The sequence below is a fragment of the Salvia hispanica genome, chromosome 2, assembly GCF_023119035.1.
Source record: "Salvia hispanica cultivar TCC Black 2014 chromosome 2, UniMelb_Shisp_WGS_1.0, whole genome shotgun sequence".
NCBI lineage: Eukaryota > Viridiplantae > Streptophyta > Magnoliopsida > Lamiales > Lamiaceae > Salvia > Salvia hispanica.
Genome location: NC_062966.1, coordinates 36,095,173 through 36,113,431, shown reverse-complemented (window position 1 = coordinate 36,113,431; position 18,259 = coordinate 36,095,173). Strand labels below are relative to the sequence as shown.

The 18,259-nt window shown below is 36.1% G+C and overlaps 3 protein-coding genes across 4 annotated transcripts; 2 read left to right on the top strand and 1 right to left on the bottom strand.

The window, feature by feature from the left end:
- Positions 1-3,301: 3,301 nt before the first annotated feature.
- LOC125205810 lies at positions 3,302-7,799 on the bottom strand. Of its 2 annotated transcripts, none has more exons than XM_048104951.1 (6): positions 7,675-7,799; positions 7,300-7,393; positions 5,059-5,532; positions 4,820-4,969; positions 4,260-4,726; positions 3,302-4,147 (listed from the first exon to the last, which is right to left on the bottom strand). In XM_048104951.1, the coding sequence occupies exons 2-6, from the start codon at positions 7,382-7,384 to the stop codon at positions 3,542-3,544; spliced, it is 1,782 nt and encodes a 593-aa protein (XP_047960908.1). In that variant the 5' UTR covers positions 7,385-7,393; positions 7,675-7,799; the 3' UTR covers positions 3,302-3,541. The 2 variants fall into 2 exon arrangements, with proteins under 2 accessions (XP_047960908.1, XP_047960907.1); XM_048104950.1 differs by lacking the exon at positions 7,675-7,799 and adding an exon at positions 7,523-7,642.
- Positions 7,800-10,643: 2,844 nt separating this feature from the next.
- On the top strand, positions 10,644-12,968 carry LOC125206890 (zinc finger protein ZAT3-like). Its single transcript, XM_048106106.1, has 2 exons — positions 10,644-10,934; positions 12,924-12,968. The coding sequence occupies exons 1-2, from the start codon at positions 10,644-10,646 to the stop codon at positions 12,966-12,968; spliced, it is 336 nt and encodes a 111-aa protein (XP_047962063.1).
- A 116-nt stretch (positions 12,969-13,084) lies between these two features.
- On the top strand, positions 13,085-18,086 carry LOC125204837. Its single transcript, XM_048103580.1, is given in 9 exon segments — positions 13,085-13,630; positions 13,632-16,118; positions 16,193-16,273; positions 16,511-16,663; positions 16,771-16,934; positions 17,003-17,150; positions 17,274-17,396; positions 17,540-17,627; positions 17,698-18,086. Coding segments are annotated over 9 exon segments (3,840 nt in total). The 5' UTR covers positions 13,085-13,234; the 3' UTR covers positions 17,898-18,086.
- The last annotated feature ends 173 nt before the right edge of the window (positions 18,087-18,259 follow it).

Here is an 18,259-nt window from a genome sequence, read left to right as displayed (position 1 = left end):
GGTATAATTTTTTCAAATATTGCAAGAGGTTGTAGCATTCAAAAAATAAACATAAACAAAAGACATTTTTCATATATATATTTATTCTTGAATTTTGAAAAACAATAACAGCACCCCCCCTTAAAATCTAGTACTCCTATTTCAAAGAAGAAAGGAAAGGTTTTCATGCAGAATCTTTCTTTCTCTAACTACTAAACCCACTACTTGGGATTGCCAGCCTCTCTTTCCATTATATACCACCTTTCCTGTTTTTCCAAGGGAAAAGTAAGTCAAAAATTTACCTAAATTTGTTAATTAATAATATATTTATTCTAATTTCTTATTTATTTAATATGGTAAATAAATGAACGGAGATGAATGATTACAAATCTCCTTTTTCATACTCCATGGAGACTATTAAAATGGCTACTATATACTAGAATGATTCATTGACTCCTAGGTCTTTAACTAACAATACATTACTAGATTCCATTAGCTTCTTGATGTCACTTATCTATTAAATAAAACTATAGGTGGAATTCGGCTTGGAATTCAAATTCGATCAATGGTGAAATGTAAGTATATTTCTTCATTTCGATGGAGATATTTAATTAATTGATTTATTTGGTTAGGGGAGAGGAGGTGGGGCCTAGCGAGTCCGATTCTTTGGTATTATTAATACAATATTAATGTTGTTTGCAAGTGCTATCGTTAAGTTGGATTGACATGACAGTTCTATCAATCACATGACAATAAACTCAAAAATGGAGTACTAATTAAAGAAGATTATAATATGAACAAATTAGATCATTAGATATTCTTCGACGTTCATATTACAGAGGAATTTACAGACTGTGTTTATTTATTGGTCACATGACATTATAACTATTGATAACTTACATTAAATAGGGTCATTTCCAAAGTCTGCATATCAAATATATTTGCACATATATAGGTAGGTAACGCCGAACGTTTGAATATTCTTTGCAACAACAATTAAGATTAATTAATGATATATATGTGGGTATCTATTTAATTAAGTTTTAAGCTGTAGAGACAAAAAAGGGATACCATATCAACCACTGGTGGTGGACATTGCACAATATGATATTTCAATATTTAATTTGAGTAATTATATTAATACTATATTAATTAGGTCATCAGCAAAAATAAAATAAAATTAATTTCTCTAAAGAGCGCCAAGTACAAGCGTGCATGTTGAATTTTCTACTTATCCAATATCAATAAATATATATGTATGTGGACCAAAGTAAAATTAATAGTAATGCCGACCAAAATCAAATCAACTTCAACCAATAGGCAAAGTATTGTTTGATGCAAGGCCAGGAAGGGGCGAGGAAATTGCATATATGTACTATTTGTCGATCAAGAAAACATCGATTTGAATTAGTGATTCTTTAATTATTTGAGTGGCCCAGCGATTTTATTGTGAAGGGGATGGTGCACTGGATCTTATTAATTCACAATGACTTATTCAAAAGTTAAAATTTGCTTTAAGTCGTTCGGTGTCGATTTAGCGAAGGAAGCATATAGATTGTTGTTAGAATGTCTCAAATTCGAATCTCATCGATGTTTTATGTATCTGATAGTACGTTTTTTCTCTCTTTAGTGATTTGCATAGTATAACAAAGTATATACTTAGTGTTGTATTCTTCTACGAACTTATAACAGCGACGATACTAAATATTAATAAGTGAACTATGAGTAATCCAATTTTGTTAAATTGAAATGAAGACAAGACGTTGACGGTTGAGGATTTCTTGCTATGGTTGATTTTCACTCGTTTATTAATATAGGGGCCCTCTCGATATTTTGCTGTCTCGCCAATTATTTGTCTATATATTCTGTAATTTTGGAATTACTTTTTAGATGTTTAATGCTTGTCATTAGGTAGATCAGTTGTTATTCATTGTCTACACAAATTAACTATGTTTGAAATTGGGAAACTAAAAATCATAAACCCGGCCTTAATCTATCGTAGATTTATTTACCAGTACATGATAAATATTAAACACAATAGTGCACAATACTGAAATACTATTTACAGAGAGAGTCAGAGACACTAGTAGAATTAGTCTACACTACGACAAACATACTAAGAATATTTTTTCTCTCATTTTTTATCCAATTATAGACAACAATTTTTTATTCTAATTAAATACATCACTTACGTTTAAATGTCTTAAAAAATATCTCCCATTTTGGTATCCCAATAAAAATATCTAAATTTTGGCTATTTTTAAAAATATTTCTAACGCAAATAATTGTATCTTTAATTTTATTTCCTTTTTAAGATTAATTTGTTGTAGTATCACCGCACTAAGCAAACAAAGTTTGAAACTCTTAATAAGACAGTAGAAATCAGTAGCTATACAATATTACATGAAAATAGAAAGAAAAAAAAATAGTACTAACAGTTAGAAGAAGCCAGTTTGGTTATATCAAGAAAGTGGCGGTTGAAACAGTTATACTACAAAATGTTGGTATGTGTGAACTGGAGAAAGTGGCGGTTGAGATGTACGGTAATTGCCACTTTCCCCACTAAGTCAAAACTACTCACCAAAGTCTCATTTAAAGTATGGGCTTTGCCAAATTGGGCCTTGCTACTCTTATCCGTCTTAAATGGACAGCACCAACACCGACATCGGCAACTACATCAACTGCGGCGGCGCCGCCCTCAAAAACCCTAGAAAGAAGCACCTCAAGCTCCTCCGACCGCCGCCCAAACCCGCCGCTAAAATGACGCGCCGCCATGCACCGAATGCGGCCGCCGCTTCTGGTCCGACAAGGCCCTCTTCGGCCACATGCGCTGAATTATTATAAAAAAGTACTCCCTCTGTCCCATTAAATGAAATGTTTTCCTTTTTAATCTGTCCCATTAAAAATGAAACCTTTCTATAAAAGGTAACAATACTCTCTCTACTTTTTCTTCTCTCTTTTTTTACTCTCTCTCCATTAACTCACAAAACAACACTGCATAAAATCTCGTGCCGAAAAACAAATGTTGCATGTTTATGGGACGGAGGGAGTAAAATATGAAGCTTACCTTAATGTGAAAAATAGTAATCCCTCCGTCCCACAAAAGATGTCACACTTTCCCTTTTAGTTTGTCCCACAAAAGATGTCACATTTCCCTTTTTGGTAAAAGTTCTCTCTCACATGAATATAAAAATTATATTTTCTCTAATCATTTAACACATAAAACAAAACCTCCTAAAATCCGGTATCGTCCGACAAGTGTGACATCTTTTGTGGAACGGTGGGAGTATAAAAAATAAAAATATCTGGTAATTTTGCACGATTAATCAAAATAATAAAATAATATACTCCGTATATTTTTATAGAACACAGCTAGTGGAGTAATAAATACAGTAGCGTAATCTAATTAAGTGGTTCGAAAACTAGGGAGGAGTAATTATCTAATGCATACAAACACACACATATATACACCTTCAACATCTGCCGAGTTTATGTTATCATTAGTTTCATAAACCATAATCTATCACGTGCATAAACAAAGCAAGCACGTGCATCTAGGCGCCTACGAATGCAGGCGTCCGTCGTTGCGAAACAGCCACGTGCAGCTATACGTACAGCTTAAGATAGTCCTCAACAAAGGATACTTCAACACCACAAACATCGCCGGTACAATCACCAGAAACATCAGCAGCAGCGCCACCGCCACCCACCCGTGCTCAAAAAACAGCAGGCACGAGCAGAACGCCACCATCATCGCCACGATCGAGAAGAACAGCGTCGCCACCCCGACCACCATCCAGTACGGCAGCTTCACCATGAAGTCCTCGTCCGAGTACCGCGACGTCAGGATGGACAGGAACATCAGCATCGACGTCAGCGACGACAGCGTCGCCACCGTCTCCGCAACTGGGAACACCACGAACATTTTCTTGCTCTCCAGGTTCGGCGCTCCCCTGCCGTCGTACCCGCCCGGGACCGTGAAGGCTGCCGTGTACACCACCGTCGCGATCAGCATCGTCACCAGCATGCACGATTTCGCAGTCTGCTTCATGAATTTCTCCGCCTCCGCACGCAGATCTTTGTGCTCCGACATGAATAGCTCGCGGGGCGTTTGGTTTTCCGAGTTCTTCTTGTATCGGAATGCGGGTTGTACGAGCTTCTCCACCACCTGACAATGATATTAATGTATTTACGAACTGATATGATTTTCAATTCTCATTTTTCAAAAAAAAATCTTAATTACAGAACTACCCCTATATATATGTATATAAATTAATTACCTTGAACCACAATACTTCCCGTTGCATCTGCCAAGGTGCACCGGGAATGCTGTCGAGCTGATTTTGAGGTGCTAATTTTCCAGCCAAGTGTAATATGTTGTTACCATGGTCATCTATGTATGATGCTAGCAAATCTTTGGTACCACCCAGCTCAAACATCAAGCTGAACACTTTGTTATAGCGACGCTGCACCGCAACATGAAATATGCTCTGCGAATCTTCATTTACCTTGTACAGTAAATTATGGTCCTTCTTAAATAGCTCCACCAAGAATTCATCGTTTCCCGCTTCCGCCGCTATAAAAAATAATTGCGCAGTATCTGCAGCACTAGCTACATGACCGGTACCTGCTTCAACATCTTCTTTACATGATTCCGCAGCATCCCACAAACAATCCATTAATGTGTAGGCATCCTCCTTTTCTGCATTCTCGTCGTCGGTCTTTGACATATTCATGTAATTCAGCACTGAAAATGCAACATCTTGTTACAAAATTGAACAAAAAAAGAGAAAAATACTCTCTATGCCTCAATTAATTTTGCTCTTATTTGAAGACTGACCATTTCTTGTAATGTTGTCCCAAAATCCTTGGCCATTGTCACTAGAAAAATCCACGGATTTTCCCGCAAGCACTTGCAACGGTGTCTGGCTATTTGCATCTTTAGCCAAAGCTAACGTTATATCATCTTTCACAATTTTTATAGCCAAATCTAAATAATTGACACAAAAAATATTATATAATTATTTTTAAAAAAAAAGAAGAATTACCCGCAATCACTACTCGTTTAGTGAACGTTACCATATAGCCCCGAGTCGATTGCTGACGTTAGCAAGTTAGCCTGATCCAATTTGGTCCAAGATGCGATATCAGAGTGATCGAGGAGAAGTTTAGCCATTTCGCCAAATCCTTGCAATGCAGCCATGTAGAGGGGCCAAACTCCTCCATCACCTTTAACTTTTGCCAAATCTGAATTTTTGTCCAACATTAATCGAGCAATTCCAATGTGGCCACCAGCCGCAGCAAAGCATAGTGCAGTGCACCCTTTCGCGTTCTTAATCTCCAAGTCTTCTCGTTCCATAACCTCTAACAATTTTGAGACGAAATCTTGATGGCGTTCGACAGCAGCTATGTGCAATGCGATTTCACCTCCTTCTGTTATGGGATGTTTGATCAAGTTTTTGTCTTTGAAGAGATCTTCGGCAGCATCATAGTCACCCTTGAGTGCGGCTGCGTGCAACAGAACTTCCCGGCTCAGTGGTTTTATTCTTCTGCCTGCTCAAATGTTTGAGAAGATTTGTTAAATTACATGAGATTTTAGGTTCTTGTTGAGTATAATAAAAATATATATTTTTTAATCAGAAAATAGAAGTGAAAAAATTTATTCTAAATATGGAAAGGAAGCATCTTGGTTGAAACAAATTAACAATTAAAAGAAGTCGTGCCTGAATGAGACGAATGATGTAATAGACAAGGGTTAAGTGTTGTTAGACATATAAGTAGTCATTGCTATTACAACGGAACAAAAGTAGAAAATACAAATATTTAAAATAATTTAATAAAGGTTACAAGAAAGCAAATTATTGTCTTTAAGTCAAGTCGAGATATCTCTCCGCATGAAGGAATATATCTCGACTAATCTTCAAAGTAATATTATATATGAACTTAATATATAGTCTAGAGCTAAGTAACACAATTAATATTGTTAATATGCAAGCTAAGACCATAGAAAATACATGAGAGAGAACTGAGAAAATGAAAGATTGTGGCATCAAACCAATAATAATTTCACATGGTTATAAGAATGAAAAGCCAAATAACATGGCTTTTGATAAACTCAATTTTCCAGTAAAGGTCTTGTCGTAGGTGGTGATGTTGTAAATCTTTGAAAACGAGTTATTAGAATTTAGGACTTGGAATTGGGATATTATATGTGTGAGATTTTTTTATCATTGCAAATAGGCCACTTAAGTTAAGGGGGTCCATGTGTACAATTTTAATTTTTCCGATCCAAAGTTGTTCATAATAAAAATATGCTTTCAGCGTCATACTATTAAAATCCTGGCTTGTCCTTGTTTAAATTAACATATAGTAGTAGTTGTTTTTCAATAAGATATTATTCACTATTTTATTTAATTCTCAACTTGCGGAAGTCTACTTTAACTTGAAAATATAACCAGAAATGAACTTTTTATTATTATTATTATGGTACGTGAGTTTGCATACAACAGAAAAAGAATTAAATTATCTTATAAATTCCAATAAAATTTAAAAGCTTACCAAGGTGTACTTTGACTTATATATCCAGTGAATTCCAAATGGAATCTTATTTATCAACTTTTTGAAACAAGGAACTCAAATAATCATTAATATAGCAATTACTAATTGCTATATAGTCTGCGTAAATCCGATTTTTTTTAAATATCAACCTCATTAAATCATTTTCCTACCCCATAATCCATATCACCTTTTTTTTTTAAATATCAACCTCATTAAATCATTTACGATAAAGTCTGCGTAAATCCGATTTGAAGAGTAAAAAATTAGTTAAATTGTGCTTGAAATTTTCCATCCAGAACCAATCAGAACATGGAATTTTCAATAACGGCGAATCAACTTAGAAAGAATAAATACAGTTAGTTTAGGTTTACTGCCTCGAATTTCCAACAACCAGAATAAAAATCAGTGTATGTTGACTCCTAGTCTATGTCCCATAATAATTCCACTAGAAAATGTCGACAACTATATATGCAATGACAAATCAATGACATGATAAAATATCATCATGCTTAGGTTCGTAATCAACTACTCTATCTTCGTCACTTTCAAAAATAATTATATATAAATAAAAAAAGTAATATATTTTTGTATACAGTCGATATATTTTTACTGCTATCATATTTTAAATGTGTCATGAATTTGGAAAGTAGCTTTCGCGGTTAAAACTATTGTTACCTGAGATAAAATTATGTGCTCTTAAGAATTACTATAGTAGATGAAAATTATGCGTGGAAATACCATAAATCATATTAAACTACTTACCACGAGACGAGAAAGAACCATTTTGATTCTGATCTATTTCGTCGAGTCTCGATCTTCTCCCAATTTTGGAGACAAAAATACCCATGGATTCGATCTACAAAAGGTTGAAGGGGAAATTAATTCTTATTTAATAAAATAATTCACAATTAATGCATCAAACCTAAATTATTCTTTGAAATTCTTAAAAATTCTCTATCTAGAAGAAGAGAGAGAAACTTCGTACTGCTTTCAAGAGAGAGAGAGAGGAATTCAAGAGGTTTTTCAAAAAATTAACATTGAGAAGAAGGTGGAATACTTCTCACTAGTGAGTAGTGAGATGAGGTGAAGAATTGTTGTAAAACCCTATTGCATATAAATAGTGGAAAAACCATTTACCTTTTTTAATATTTTCAAGTGAGCTGAACTGAAATCTCCTCGCAGTTTCTCAATTTTGTCGAGGTTTTCATTTTATCATTTTTCCACAAAGCTAGCAAAAAGACGATTCCAATAGATATATAGTGATAATAAATCAATAATGAATTTTGCTTTCATTGACCAATACTTTAATGTGTTCATAGACTTTGTGAGTTAGTTTAATTGCATCAACTCTTGTCGATTGTTTGATCAAATTAAGGGTGATTTACAATTTTACTTACACTCTGATCAGTTCTAAGGGTTATCTATGATCAATCGACTGCCAATTAATTAATTTGTCCTCAGAAAATTAAAACAAAGGGATTCATTAAAGTATAATCTGTGTCCTAATTTTTTTTCCAATTAAACTTCGTTCTTTAAAAAAAACTCTACCCTCAATATTTTGGAAAATGTCCCAAAGTCGAGAATGCGACACCATATTCTCGATTTTGGTACAAATATTGCAAGAGGTTGTAGCATTCAAAAAAGTAAACATAAACAAAAGACATTTTTCATATATATATTTATTCATGAACTTTTAAAATACAATAACATCACCCCCCTAAAATCTAGTATTTCAAAGAAGAAAAGGAAAGGTTTTAATGCAGAATCTTTCTATCTCTAACTACTATACCCACTACTTGGGATTGCCAGCCTCTCTTTCCATTATGTACCACCTTTCCTGTTTTTCCAAGGGCAAAAGTAAGTCAAAAATTTACCTAAATTTGTTAATTAAGTAATATATTTATTCTAATTTCTTATTTATTTATTATGGTAAATAAATGAATGGAGATGAATGATTGCAAATCTCCTTTTTCATATTTTGTGGAGACTATACAAATGACTATATAGAATTATTCATTGACTCCTAGGTCTTTAACTAACAATACATTACTAGATTCCATTAGCTTCTTGATGTCACTTATCTATTAAATAAAACTATAGGTGGAATTCGGCTTGGAATTCAAATTCGATCAATGGTGAAATGTAAGTATATTTCTTCATCTCGATGGAGATATTTGATTAATTAATTTATTTGGTTAGGGGAGAGGAGGTGGGGCCTAGCGAGTCCAATTCTTTAGTATTATTAATACAATATTAATGTTGTTTGCAAGTGCTACCGTTAAGTTGGATTGACATGACAGTTCTATCAATCACATGACAATAAACTCGAAAATGGAGTACTAATTAAAGAAGATTATAATATGAACAAATTAGATCATCAGATATTCTTCGACGTTCATATTATAGAGGAATTTACAGGCTGTGTTTATTTATTGGTCACATGACATTATAACTATTAATAATTCACATTAAATACGGTCATTTCCAAAGTCAACATATCAAATATATTTGCACATATATAGGTAACACCGAACGTTTGAATATTCTTTGCAACAACATGCGATAATAATTAAGATTAATGATATGTGGGTATCTATTTAATTAAGTTTTAAGCTATAGAGACAAATTAAAAAGGGATACCATATCAACCACTGGTGGTGGACATTGCACAATATGATATTTCAATACTTGATTTGAGTAATTACAAGTACAAGCGTTCATGGTGAATTTTCTACTTATCCAATCAATAAATACATATGTGGACCAAAGTAAAATTAATAATAATGCCGACCAAAAATCAAATCAACTTCGACCAATAGGCAGAGTTATTTTTGATGGAAGGCCAGGAAGGGGGGAGGAAATTGCATATATGTACTATTTGTCGATCAAGAAAACATCGATTTGAATTAGTGATTCTTTAATTATTTGAGTGGCCCAGCGATTTTATTGTGAAGGGGATGGTGCAGTATTAATTCACAATGACTTGTTCAAAAATGAAGATTTGCTTTAAGTCGTTCGGTGTCGATTTAGCGATGAAAGCAGATAAATTGTTGTTAGTATGTCTCGAATTCGAATCTCATTGAGGTTTTATATGTCGGAGTCTGTCATGCATCCATGATTTTCTTAGCACGTTATTTTTTTTCTCTCTTTAGTGATTTGCATAGTATAACAAATAGATACTTAGGGTTGTAGTATTCTTCTACGAACTTATATATAACAACGACGATACTAATATTAATAAGTGAACTATGAGTAATATAATTTTGTTAAATTAAAATGCAAGGAAGACACGACGTGGACGGTTGAGGATTTCATGCTAGTTGCTATGGTTGATATATGTTCACTCGTTTATAGGGGCCCTCCCCTCTCTTTTGATGTCGCTCGTCAATTATTTATCTATATATTCTTTAATTTTGGAATTATTTTATAGATGTTTAATGCTTGTCATTAGGCAGATCACTCGTTATTCATTGTCTACATAAATGTTAATGAAACACTATTTACAGAGACACTAGTAGAATTAATTTACACTACGAAAAACAGACTAAGAATATTTTTTTTTTCCATTTTTTATCCAATTATAGACAACGACTTTTTATTCTAAATACGTCACTTACGTTTAAATATCTTAAAAAACATCTCCCTTTTTGGTATCCACAAAAAGTAAATAAAATAGAAGTGTCACACACAAGCACAATGTTAATATAGTACTCAATAAATGCAGTAAATTTTGGCTATTTTTCAAAATATTTCTAAATCAAGTAATTGTATCTTTAAATTTATTTCCTTATAAGATTTATTTGTTGTAGTATCACAGCACTAAGTTTGAAACTCTTACAAATATAGTAGAAATCAGTAGCTAAAATATTACATGAAAATAGAAAAAAAAAAAATAGTACTAACAGATAGAAGAAGCCAGTTTTGTTATATCAAGAAAGTGGCGGTTGAAACAGTTATACTACAAAATGTTGGTATGTGTGAATTGGAGAAAGTGGCGGTTGAGACGGTTATTCCCACTTTCCCCACTAAGACATAACTACTATACAAAGTCTCATTTAAATTTTGGGCTTTGCCAAATTGGGCCTTGCCACTGTGATCCGTCTTAAATGGAGAGCACCAACACCAACATCGGCAGCTACCTCTTCTCCAATTTCCCCATCAGCTGCGGCGGCGCCGCCACCAAAAACCCTAGAAAGAAGCGCCCCAAGCTCCTCCGGCCGTCGCCCAAACCCGCCGCTAAAATGACGCCGCCATGCACCGAATGCGGCCGCCGCTTTTGGTCCGACAAGGCCCTCTTCGGCCACATGCGGTGCCACCCCGAGCGCAAGTGGCGCGGCATCACCCCACCGCCTGCCCCCGACCCCACTTCGCTCACCGAGGAGGATCGCGACGTCGCGGTATGCTTGCTCATGCTCGCCAACTCCCCCCCGCCCCCGATACTTATGCAATTGCCAAGAATGATGACATATTTTACGAGGCTGGGTACGGTCTCATCCACTAAAGCGTGCAATTAATAAACCAATTGGTGATAAAAGGAGTGGTCTGACATTTAGGTTCGATTGAGGACTAGCTTTGGATTTGAAGAAATTCATGTTTCAACATATGTATGTATGTTGTCATAGAAACTACTTTTTTGGGTTTTGTTGGATTTTTGAATCACCAAATTAGAATGGATGTATAGCTTATGGATATATACTATAGTACATATTTATTGACTAGTTAATTACTAGCTAATCGCTTCTTAGTTACTATTTGCTTTGATATATTCTAATTAGTTGATGATGGGGTATTGCTGTTGAATTTTCCTTCGAGATATATTAAAATCATCTATATTATTGACTGGTCTTTCATTTCTTTTTATGGGAATGAACAATAAACTAGCTACTCACTATTATTCCTTAATTTGTTGTCGTTGCATTTTAATAGCTAGACTGCATGTAAGCATGTTAATATTATATTATAGTAAGTAGTATACTATACTATGCTTGTACTCATATTTCAAGATATATTTGTTTTGTTGATTCAAGAACTAATTTATGTCTTCTAGTCAATGGCTCAAGATTCAATTCAACTAATTTAAACTGTGCAAACTCCCTAATAATTTTCTTAATAATTTACTCTCATTTTATATACTCCGTAATACATATTATTTTAAAAAAAACCCATCATTTCTCCACCCACAAAATGCACTATCTAACTTTTATTAAAATTTAGGTGACATCAAAGTGTGCACTTATTTTCAGAGACTAAAGGAGTAGTAGAACTAACTTTCTAATTAAATTGTTTTTCATTATTTGTCTATAAATTTATTAGCTCGAAACGATTGGAAAACAATTAGTTTTATTATATTTATTACTACTAATTTACCTTTTCGATTTGTGTTACCTCATGAATATGATCATACAAGTGTATCGAAATATTAAGTACATGCAATATTACTTGATTCATGGAGTAGGAAACAATTTTATCAAAATCCAAACCTTTAGTGTTCCTAAAATTGAGGACACGTTCGTAAAAGTTAGTGCTAGCAAATGATAACATCGATTCAATATTAAACATAAACTCGCAACTCAAGAAATAGATCCCAAGTGCACAAATTACTAACAATTAAAGTACGAACACTAAAAGAAGTGAACTCATGTGAAAGACATTCAATGATTTAATAAATTTTATACTAGTTAAAAGTAAAAGAATCAATAACATTAATTAAATATAATAAATTAGAAATGATGAATTCTAATGATAAATTAAACTAAAGTTCATATGAGTTAATTAATTTTAATTAGAACAATATTGAATTCTTAACAATCCCCAAAAGGTAAATAAAAGGCAAAAAACCGTCAACGACAGAAGGTAACTGACCACTTCCGTCAAAGTCGAGTTTCATGCACCGTCCAATAGGATAGCTGCGTGGTATACACGTACACTAAACTGCGTCTGCGATTTATAAAATTACGAACATTCGTTGTGCAAATAGACGCAATAATATTTGTCGAGCGAATTATAATAAAATATTCGTGTGGTTGACGAATGAAATTTGATTGGCTCCATCAAATGACGAAACTACCCCTCCCATCCTGTGATTTTTTCCCACTAATCGTGTTAAAATAGTAGCGATTTTGATTTTACTGACCCGAGTTTAGCCTGCACTGGTCACCACTGCAGGGAAAAATACCGTAGAGAAAGAAAACCTTCGTTCATTGGTGTGTAGGCTCTGTATATAATTATATTTATAGAGAGAGAAGACTAGAGCGAGAAGGAAAAAGACTTTTTGGTGACGATCCACCACTTTATACTGCCTTTAACAGAGGTGAGGGAAAACCTGCACTTTACGCTTGTCGCAGGAATATTGCTCTTAATCAGCTAACTTTTTTTGCGAAATTTAGGAATTTTCAGCTGATCTGTCTCGATTCTGTGTGAACTGCGTATGATCTATTATTTCGCTTTACTGTTTTTGCACAAGTTGTGTGGATCAGTTAATTTCCTGATTGCGAAGTCTTTTATTAATTGCTTGTTGTCTTCTGAAAGATCTATAAATTTTGCAGGGTTGCATCTGGTGCACTATTGTTCCGTTTCAGTTCGAAAACTGAAACTGAGAAATGAATAATAGCGTAGTCCTTATTATGGAGCCTGATTGAGAACTAAAAGTCCGTTGCTTGGGGTAGTTGACTGCCCTGTTAAGTAGTAGAAATTGAGAATGGAACAAGTAAATAGAAATTTCCTCAAGGATCAGCAGAAAAACCCTGAACATATAAATTATAATTCTGTGGAGAGAAGGAATGAGGGTGGTGTGGGAAATCTAAACCAGATGTATAGTCAGGATCCTTCCAACTATATGAATATGAGTGTAAGACCGGCTGATGTTAATTCAAGTGCTGGTGCAAGACCTGTTATGAACTACTCCATTCAGACTGGTGAGGAGTTTTCTCTTGAATTTATGTGGGAAAGGGTGAATCCCAGGCAGCCATATATTCCAAATCCATCTGTTGAGGCTAATAGTGAAAGGAGACCTGTGGATCTACAGAGCATGCTTGGAGCATCTCGTACTGGAGGTGCTGAGAGGGGGGCTGATACTTCCTTGTTCCCCTCTATCAGAAAAGGGTGGAGTTCAAAATCCTTCAAGCAATCCTCCCATAAGAGAAGAAAAACCTATTGGCCAGCTGCCTCAATCAGTGAGTAGAAACTCATTGAAACAGTCGAGTTCTCAAAACTTCCGTAGTCATTCTTCTTTGGGATCATCTAGTGGCTCATCCAGGAGACTGAAGCTGCTTTGCAGTTTTGGGGGTACAATTATGCCTCGACCAAGTGATAGAAAACTTAGATATGTTGGAGGCGAAACACGCATTCTCCGGATTGACAAGGATATTTCATGGGAGGAACTTAAGCAAAAGGCATCCGCGATGTATAATGGACCTCATTCTATTAAGTATCAACTTCCTGGTGAGGATCTTGATGCATTGGTATCAGTATCCTCTGATGAGGACCTACAAAACATGATGGAAGAATGCAAGGCTTTTGGTGATGGTGGATCCCAGAAATTAAGGATTTTTCTCATTTCAAACAATGACTTGGATGATTCTCAGCTTGCTCTTGAAAGCACAGAAGGTGAATCTGAGATTCAATACGTTGTTGCAGTAAATGGTATGGATTTCGGTTCAAGAAGAAACTCAATTAATGTGGACTTGGGGAACAATTTGGATGAGTTACTGAATTCAAGTGTTGTAAGAGAAACCGGACAAACTGGAGCCAGCTTGGCTACAGGAAGTACTGTACTTCCAGAGCGCGTTTCATCTTTACCAGATCCATCTTCCCGAGTAGAGCTGCCAAGTTCATCATATGCTTTTGAGGCTAATTCAGTAGGTCACCACGTGCATACTGTCAAGCCTGAACAGCAGCCTGAATGGAATTTGTCACGTGGTTTCCACCAAATGAACATCCTTCCTACTGCAGAAGAGAAAATCAGAGTTCTACCCTCTGCCACATTACAATATGATTATGGTTTTTCTACTTCAAATCATGCACCACTTGCGGAGAACACAGTCCAGAACCCTACCATTGGGCATATGGGTCCTCAGAAGGCACTTAATATGGAAGAGCTCTATGGAAGTTATAATACTAAGGCGCCAGGAGTACTAGGGACACAGAAAAACATGGATTATAAAAGTGCTCTCCAGAAAAAAACTGAATCTCAGAAAGATCCAGATGTCTCTCTGATGGAAACACAGATGAACAGAGGGAGTGCAATCAGCAGAAGTAGTGACTTCACTAAAGTTCAGTCTCCTGATGATGGGAAGGCGGCGTCTTCAGCTGGAATATCTGATCCTAGTGCAGCTGCAGACAACGGTACTTCAATGATGCTAACAAAAGGCAATGAAGAGAACCATGAAAACACAAAGAACTACATGCCTTCAAATACTGTGCAGTACTCAAAGATGAACAGGCTTGAAAATGATGATAATGCTTACCCATCTGCTGCAGTGCCTGGTCATGGCGAACATGAGGCATTTACAAAAGACATCAGCCACGAATCAGATGTTCTTCCTCAACGCATCTTCCATTCAGAAAGAATACACAGGGAACTGTCAGGACCTAACCGGTTGTTCAAATCTGAAGATTCTTTGGATCCACAACTCCTGGTGGCTCGACCAGATGTGTCAGATCAGATCATTGAATCAGTTGATAAGTTGACTGATTGGAATGTGACAGCCAATTCAGGAACAGTTGGTGGGGTTGGAAACTCGTCATTTGTGGATCCTCTAGCTGTTGAGGGGAAAGTTAACGGATCTCCAAATTTGGCAGATAATGGCTGTGGCATCAGTGCGACAGCTTCTTCCGTTTATGATAATAATGTACCAGAAAACAAGGCTGAGGTGAGTGCAGCAGTATCTCCTATTGGTGTTACTTCAACGACAACTCCCATAACAAACCAAGGAACTTCTGAGTATCCCCAAAATGAATCTGCTCAGACATCAATGGAATTTCATCATAACAGGTTCGATAAAAATGCCAATGACGAAAAATTGCAGGATTTGGGTAGGGGAGATGTTTCTTCTGCGGCTACCCAAAGTAATCCTCATCTTGGTGCTGGAACTTCAGTGCATGAAAGCATCCTCATCGACATTAATGATCGGTTTCCACATGATTTTTTATCTGATATATTTTCTCAGGCTAGAATAGCGGAAGGTTCTGCTGGCATTTCAGCACTTCATAACTATGCTCCTGGTTTGAGTGTGAACGTGACTAATCATGAACCTCAACATTGGTCATTCTTCCAGAATTTGGCACGAGACCATCCTAGAAACGATACTTCTCTTATGGATCAGGATCATCCAGCATTCTCATCTTCTCAAGCAACCACTGGAGAAGAAGCATCTGGAAATTATGGTTATTCGGGTCAAGTTACAGCAGAGAACGTAGATTCCATTAGAAATCCTGATGCTGAAAATCAGAAGCAATCATCTGTCCCTGCAAAACCTGATGCCATAACTTTGCCTTTGCCTTCGGATTATGATATATCTCAGGCTACTGGTGTTCAATTTAATCAACCAATGAATCCAAGTACAGCTGGGTCTAATCTTGAGGTATTACTGACTTTGATTGATTTTGAGATATTATTATCTTTGAGCCTATCATTTAATCTGGTTACCTATTCAAGGATGCGAAGCAAGCAACTCAGCCTTCAGGATTCCCAGTCGTTGACCTCTCCCGTGGAGAGTTCGATTCCAGTAGCCTGCAGGTATGGAGACTCTTTTCATATACTACAGCCGCTGAACTTAAGTGTATCTTCTGCTGCTTAAAAATGAAAGGAACCTTTTCAGTTTCACCAGTTTGAACTATATTGTTCCTGAAATGGAACTCTGTTCCTGTATGAACTATATAAAATCTACCCATCACCAAGAACTAAATGTATCCTATATTTATTCGATGCTATGTGCCCTTTTCTGAAAGTAGATGCTCTTTTATTCTGATTCAGATTATTCAAAACAGAGATCTTGAAGAGTTGAGAGAATTGGGTTCTGGAACTTATGGGACCGTGTATCATGGTAAATGGAGGGGAACAGATGTTGCTATTAAGAGGATCAAGAAATCCTGCTTCATGGGCCGGTCATCTGAGCAGGAAAGATTGGTAAGTCTCTTCAAATCAAAAGTACCTAAAATTCTCACTTTGCTATATCTATTTGCAACAATTAGGTGTCAGGTGATGACTTCCATCTTCTTTTGATATTTCTGTAGTCATCTGAGTTCTGGCACGAAGCTAAAATTCTGTCGAACCTTCACCATCCAAACGTGGTGGCCTTTTATGGCGTTGTGCAAGATGGCCCTGGCGGGACACTGGCAACTGTCACAGAATTCATGGTCAATGGGTCCCTGAGGCATGCTTTGGTTTCCAAGGAGAGGTACTATTCTGCTATATACGGACCATGCTTTTCTTGTATGGGCGCTTTTTCACATGGGATTTGTTCAGGCATCTTGATCGTCGCAAGCGGCTCATCATAGCAATGGATGCAGCTTTCGGAATGGAATATTTGCACTCGAGGAACATTGTGCACTTTGATCTGAAATGTGACAACCTGCTCGTCAACTTGAAGGATTCATCCCGACCCATATGCAAGGTCCGTTCATTAGCATCCTTTGGCCCCATGATTAATGATATTTTTGTTTGAAAAATATAGCTAAAGTAGGAGGAATGAGAGATTATAACTATGCTTGAGACAAGTTTATATCAAAATTTTCAGGTCGGTGATTTTGGTTTGTCGAAAATCAAAAGAAATACACTGGTCACCGGTGGTGTGCGTGGCACCCTTCCATGGATGGCTCCTGAGTTGTTAAACGGTAGCAGCAGCAAGGTTTCAGAAAAGGTAAGATCTCAACAAATCTAACTTCAATCTCCTACTAAACATAGCCACAAAAAGAATGGGATAAACTTCATTCGTCACAGTGGATGCCTTGCTAGGCTCTGCTGCTTTATCTGTATGAACCCCACCTATATCTCTTTATGCAGGTCGACGTCTTCTCTTTCGGGATCGTGCTTTGGGAAATTCTCACGGGCGAGGAGCCCTACGCCAATATGCATTATGGAGCCATCATCGGTTAGTTTTCTCACTTGCATTTTCCCCCTTAAATAGGAATTAATAATAAACTTAGTAATATTATGCACAGGTGGTATAGTGAACAACACACTGCGGCCACCGGTGCCAAACTTCTGCGACGCAGAGTGGAGGCTGCTGATGGAGCAGTGCTGGGCTCCGGATCCGTTGGTCCGACCGACATTCACAGAGATCGCCAGACGCCTGCGCATAATGTCGGCAGCCTGCACCACCAAGACCCCAGCGTTTGCAGCTCAGAAACCAGTTGTCTAAGTGATTTTTGTTTTTACAAGAGTTTTTCCATCAAATGGGGATATAATACACATGTTACATTTAATGTTTACCCATGATCAAAAAAAGAAAATCGAGTTATTTCACCCCATATTTTTCCTTGCAGATAATGTAAAAGAACAATGTTTTATAGTGTGTGTAAAATATTAAATAAAATTTACGGGTTCGTTATGTTATGCATTTCAGAGTTTTCTATTATTACTACATTTTAATTTAATGTTTATTCTATTTGCACTGAATATGCGTATTTTCAGTAGTATAAATATACAAATTATAATTTTGTACAAATTTAATAAGTACTAGTACTACATATTAATATAGATTTTTATAATGATTCAAATATG

Excerpts from the sequence above, each read along its gene's own strand:
- LOC125205810 (XM_048104951.1), bottom strand. The coding sequence starts at position 7,384 with ATGGGTATTTTTGTCTCCAAAATTGGGAGAAGATCGAGACTCGACGAA. Across the intron at positions 5,533-7,299 it reads TGGTTCTTTCTCGTCTCGTG|GCAGAAGAATAAAACCACTG; the intron begins GTAAGTAGTTTA and ends ACATTTGAGCAG. Across the intron at positions 4,970-5,058 it reads AATCGACTCGGGGCTATATG|ATTTGGCTATAAAAATTGTG; the intron begins GTAACGTTCACT and ends TCAATTATTTAG.
- LOC125206890 (XM_048106106.1), top strand. The coding sequence starts at position 10,644 with ATGGAGAGCACCAACACCAACATCGGCAGCTACCTCTTCTCCAATTTC. Across the intron at positions 10,935-12,923 it reads AGGAGGATCGCGACGTCGCG|GAATTTTCAGCTGATCTGTC; the intron begins GTATGCTTGCTC and ends TGCGAAATTTAG.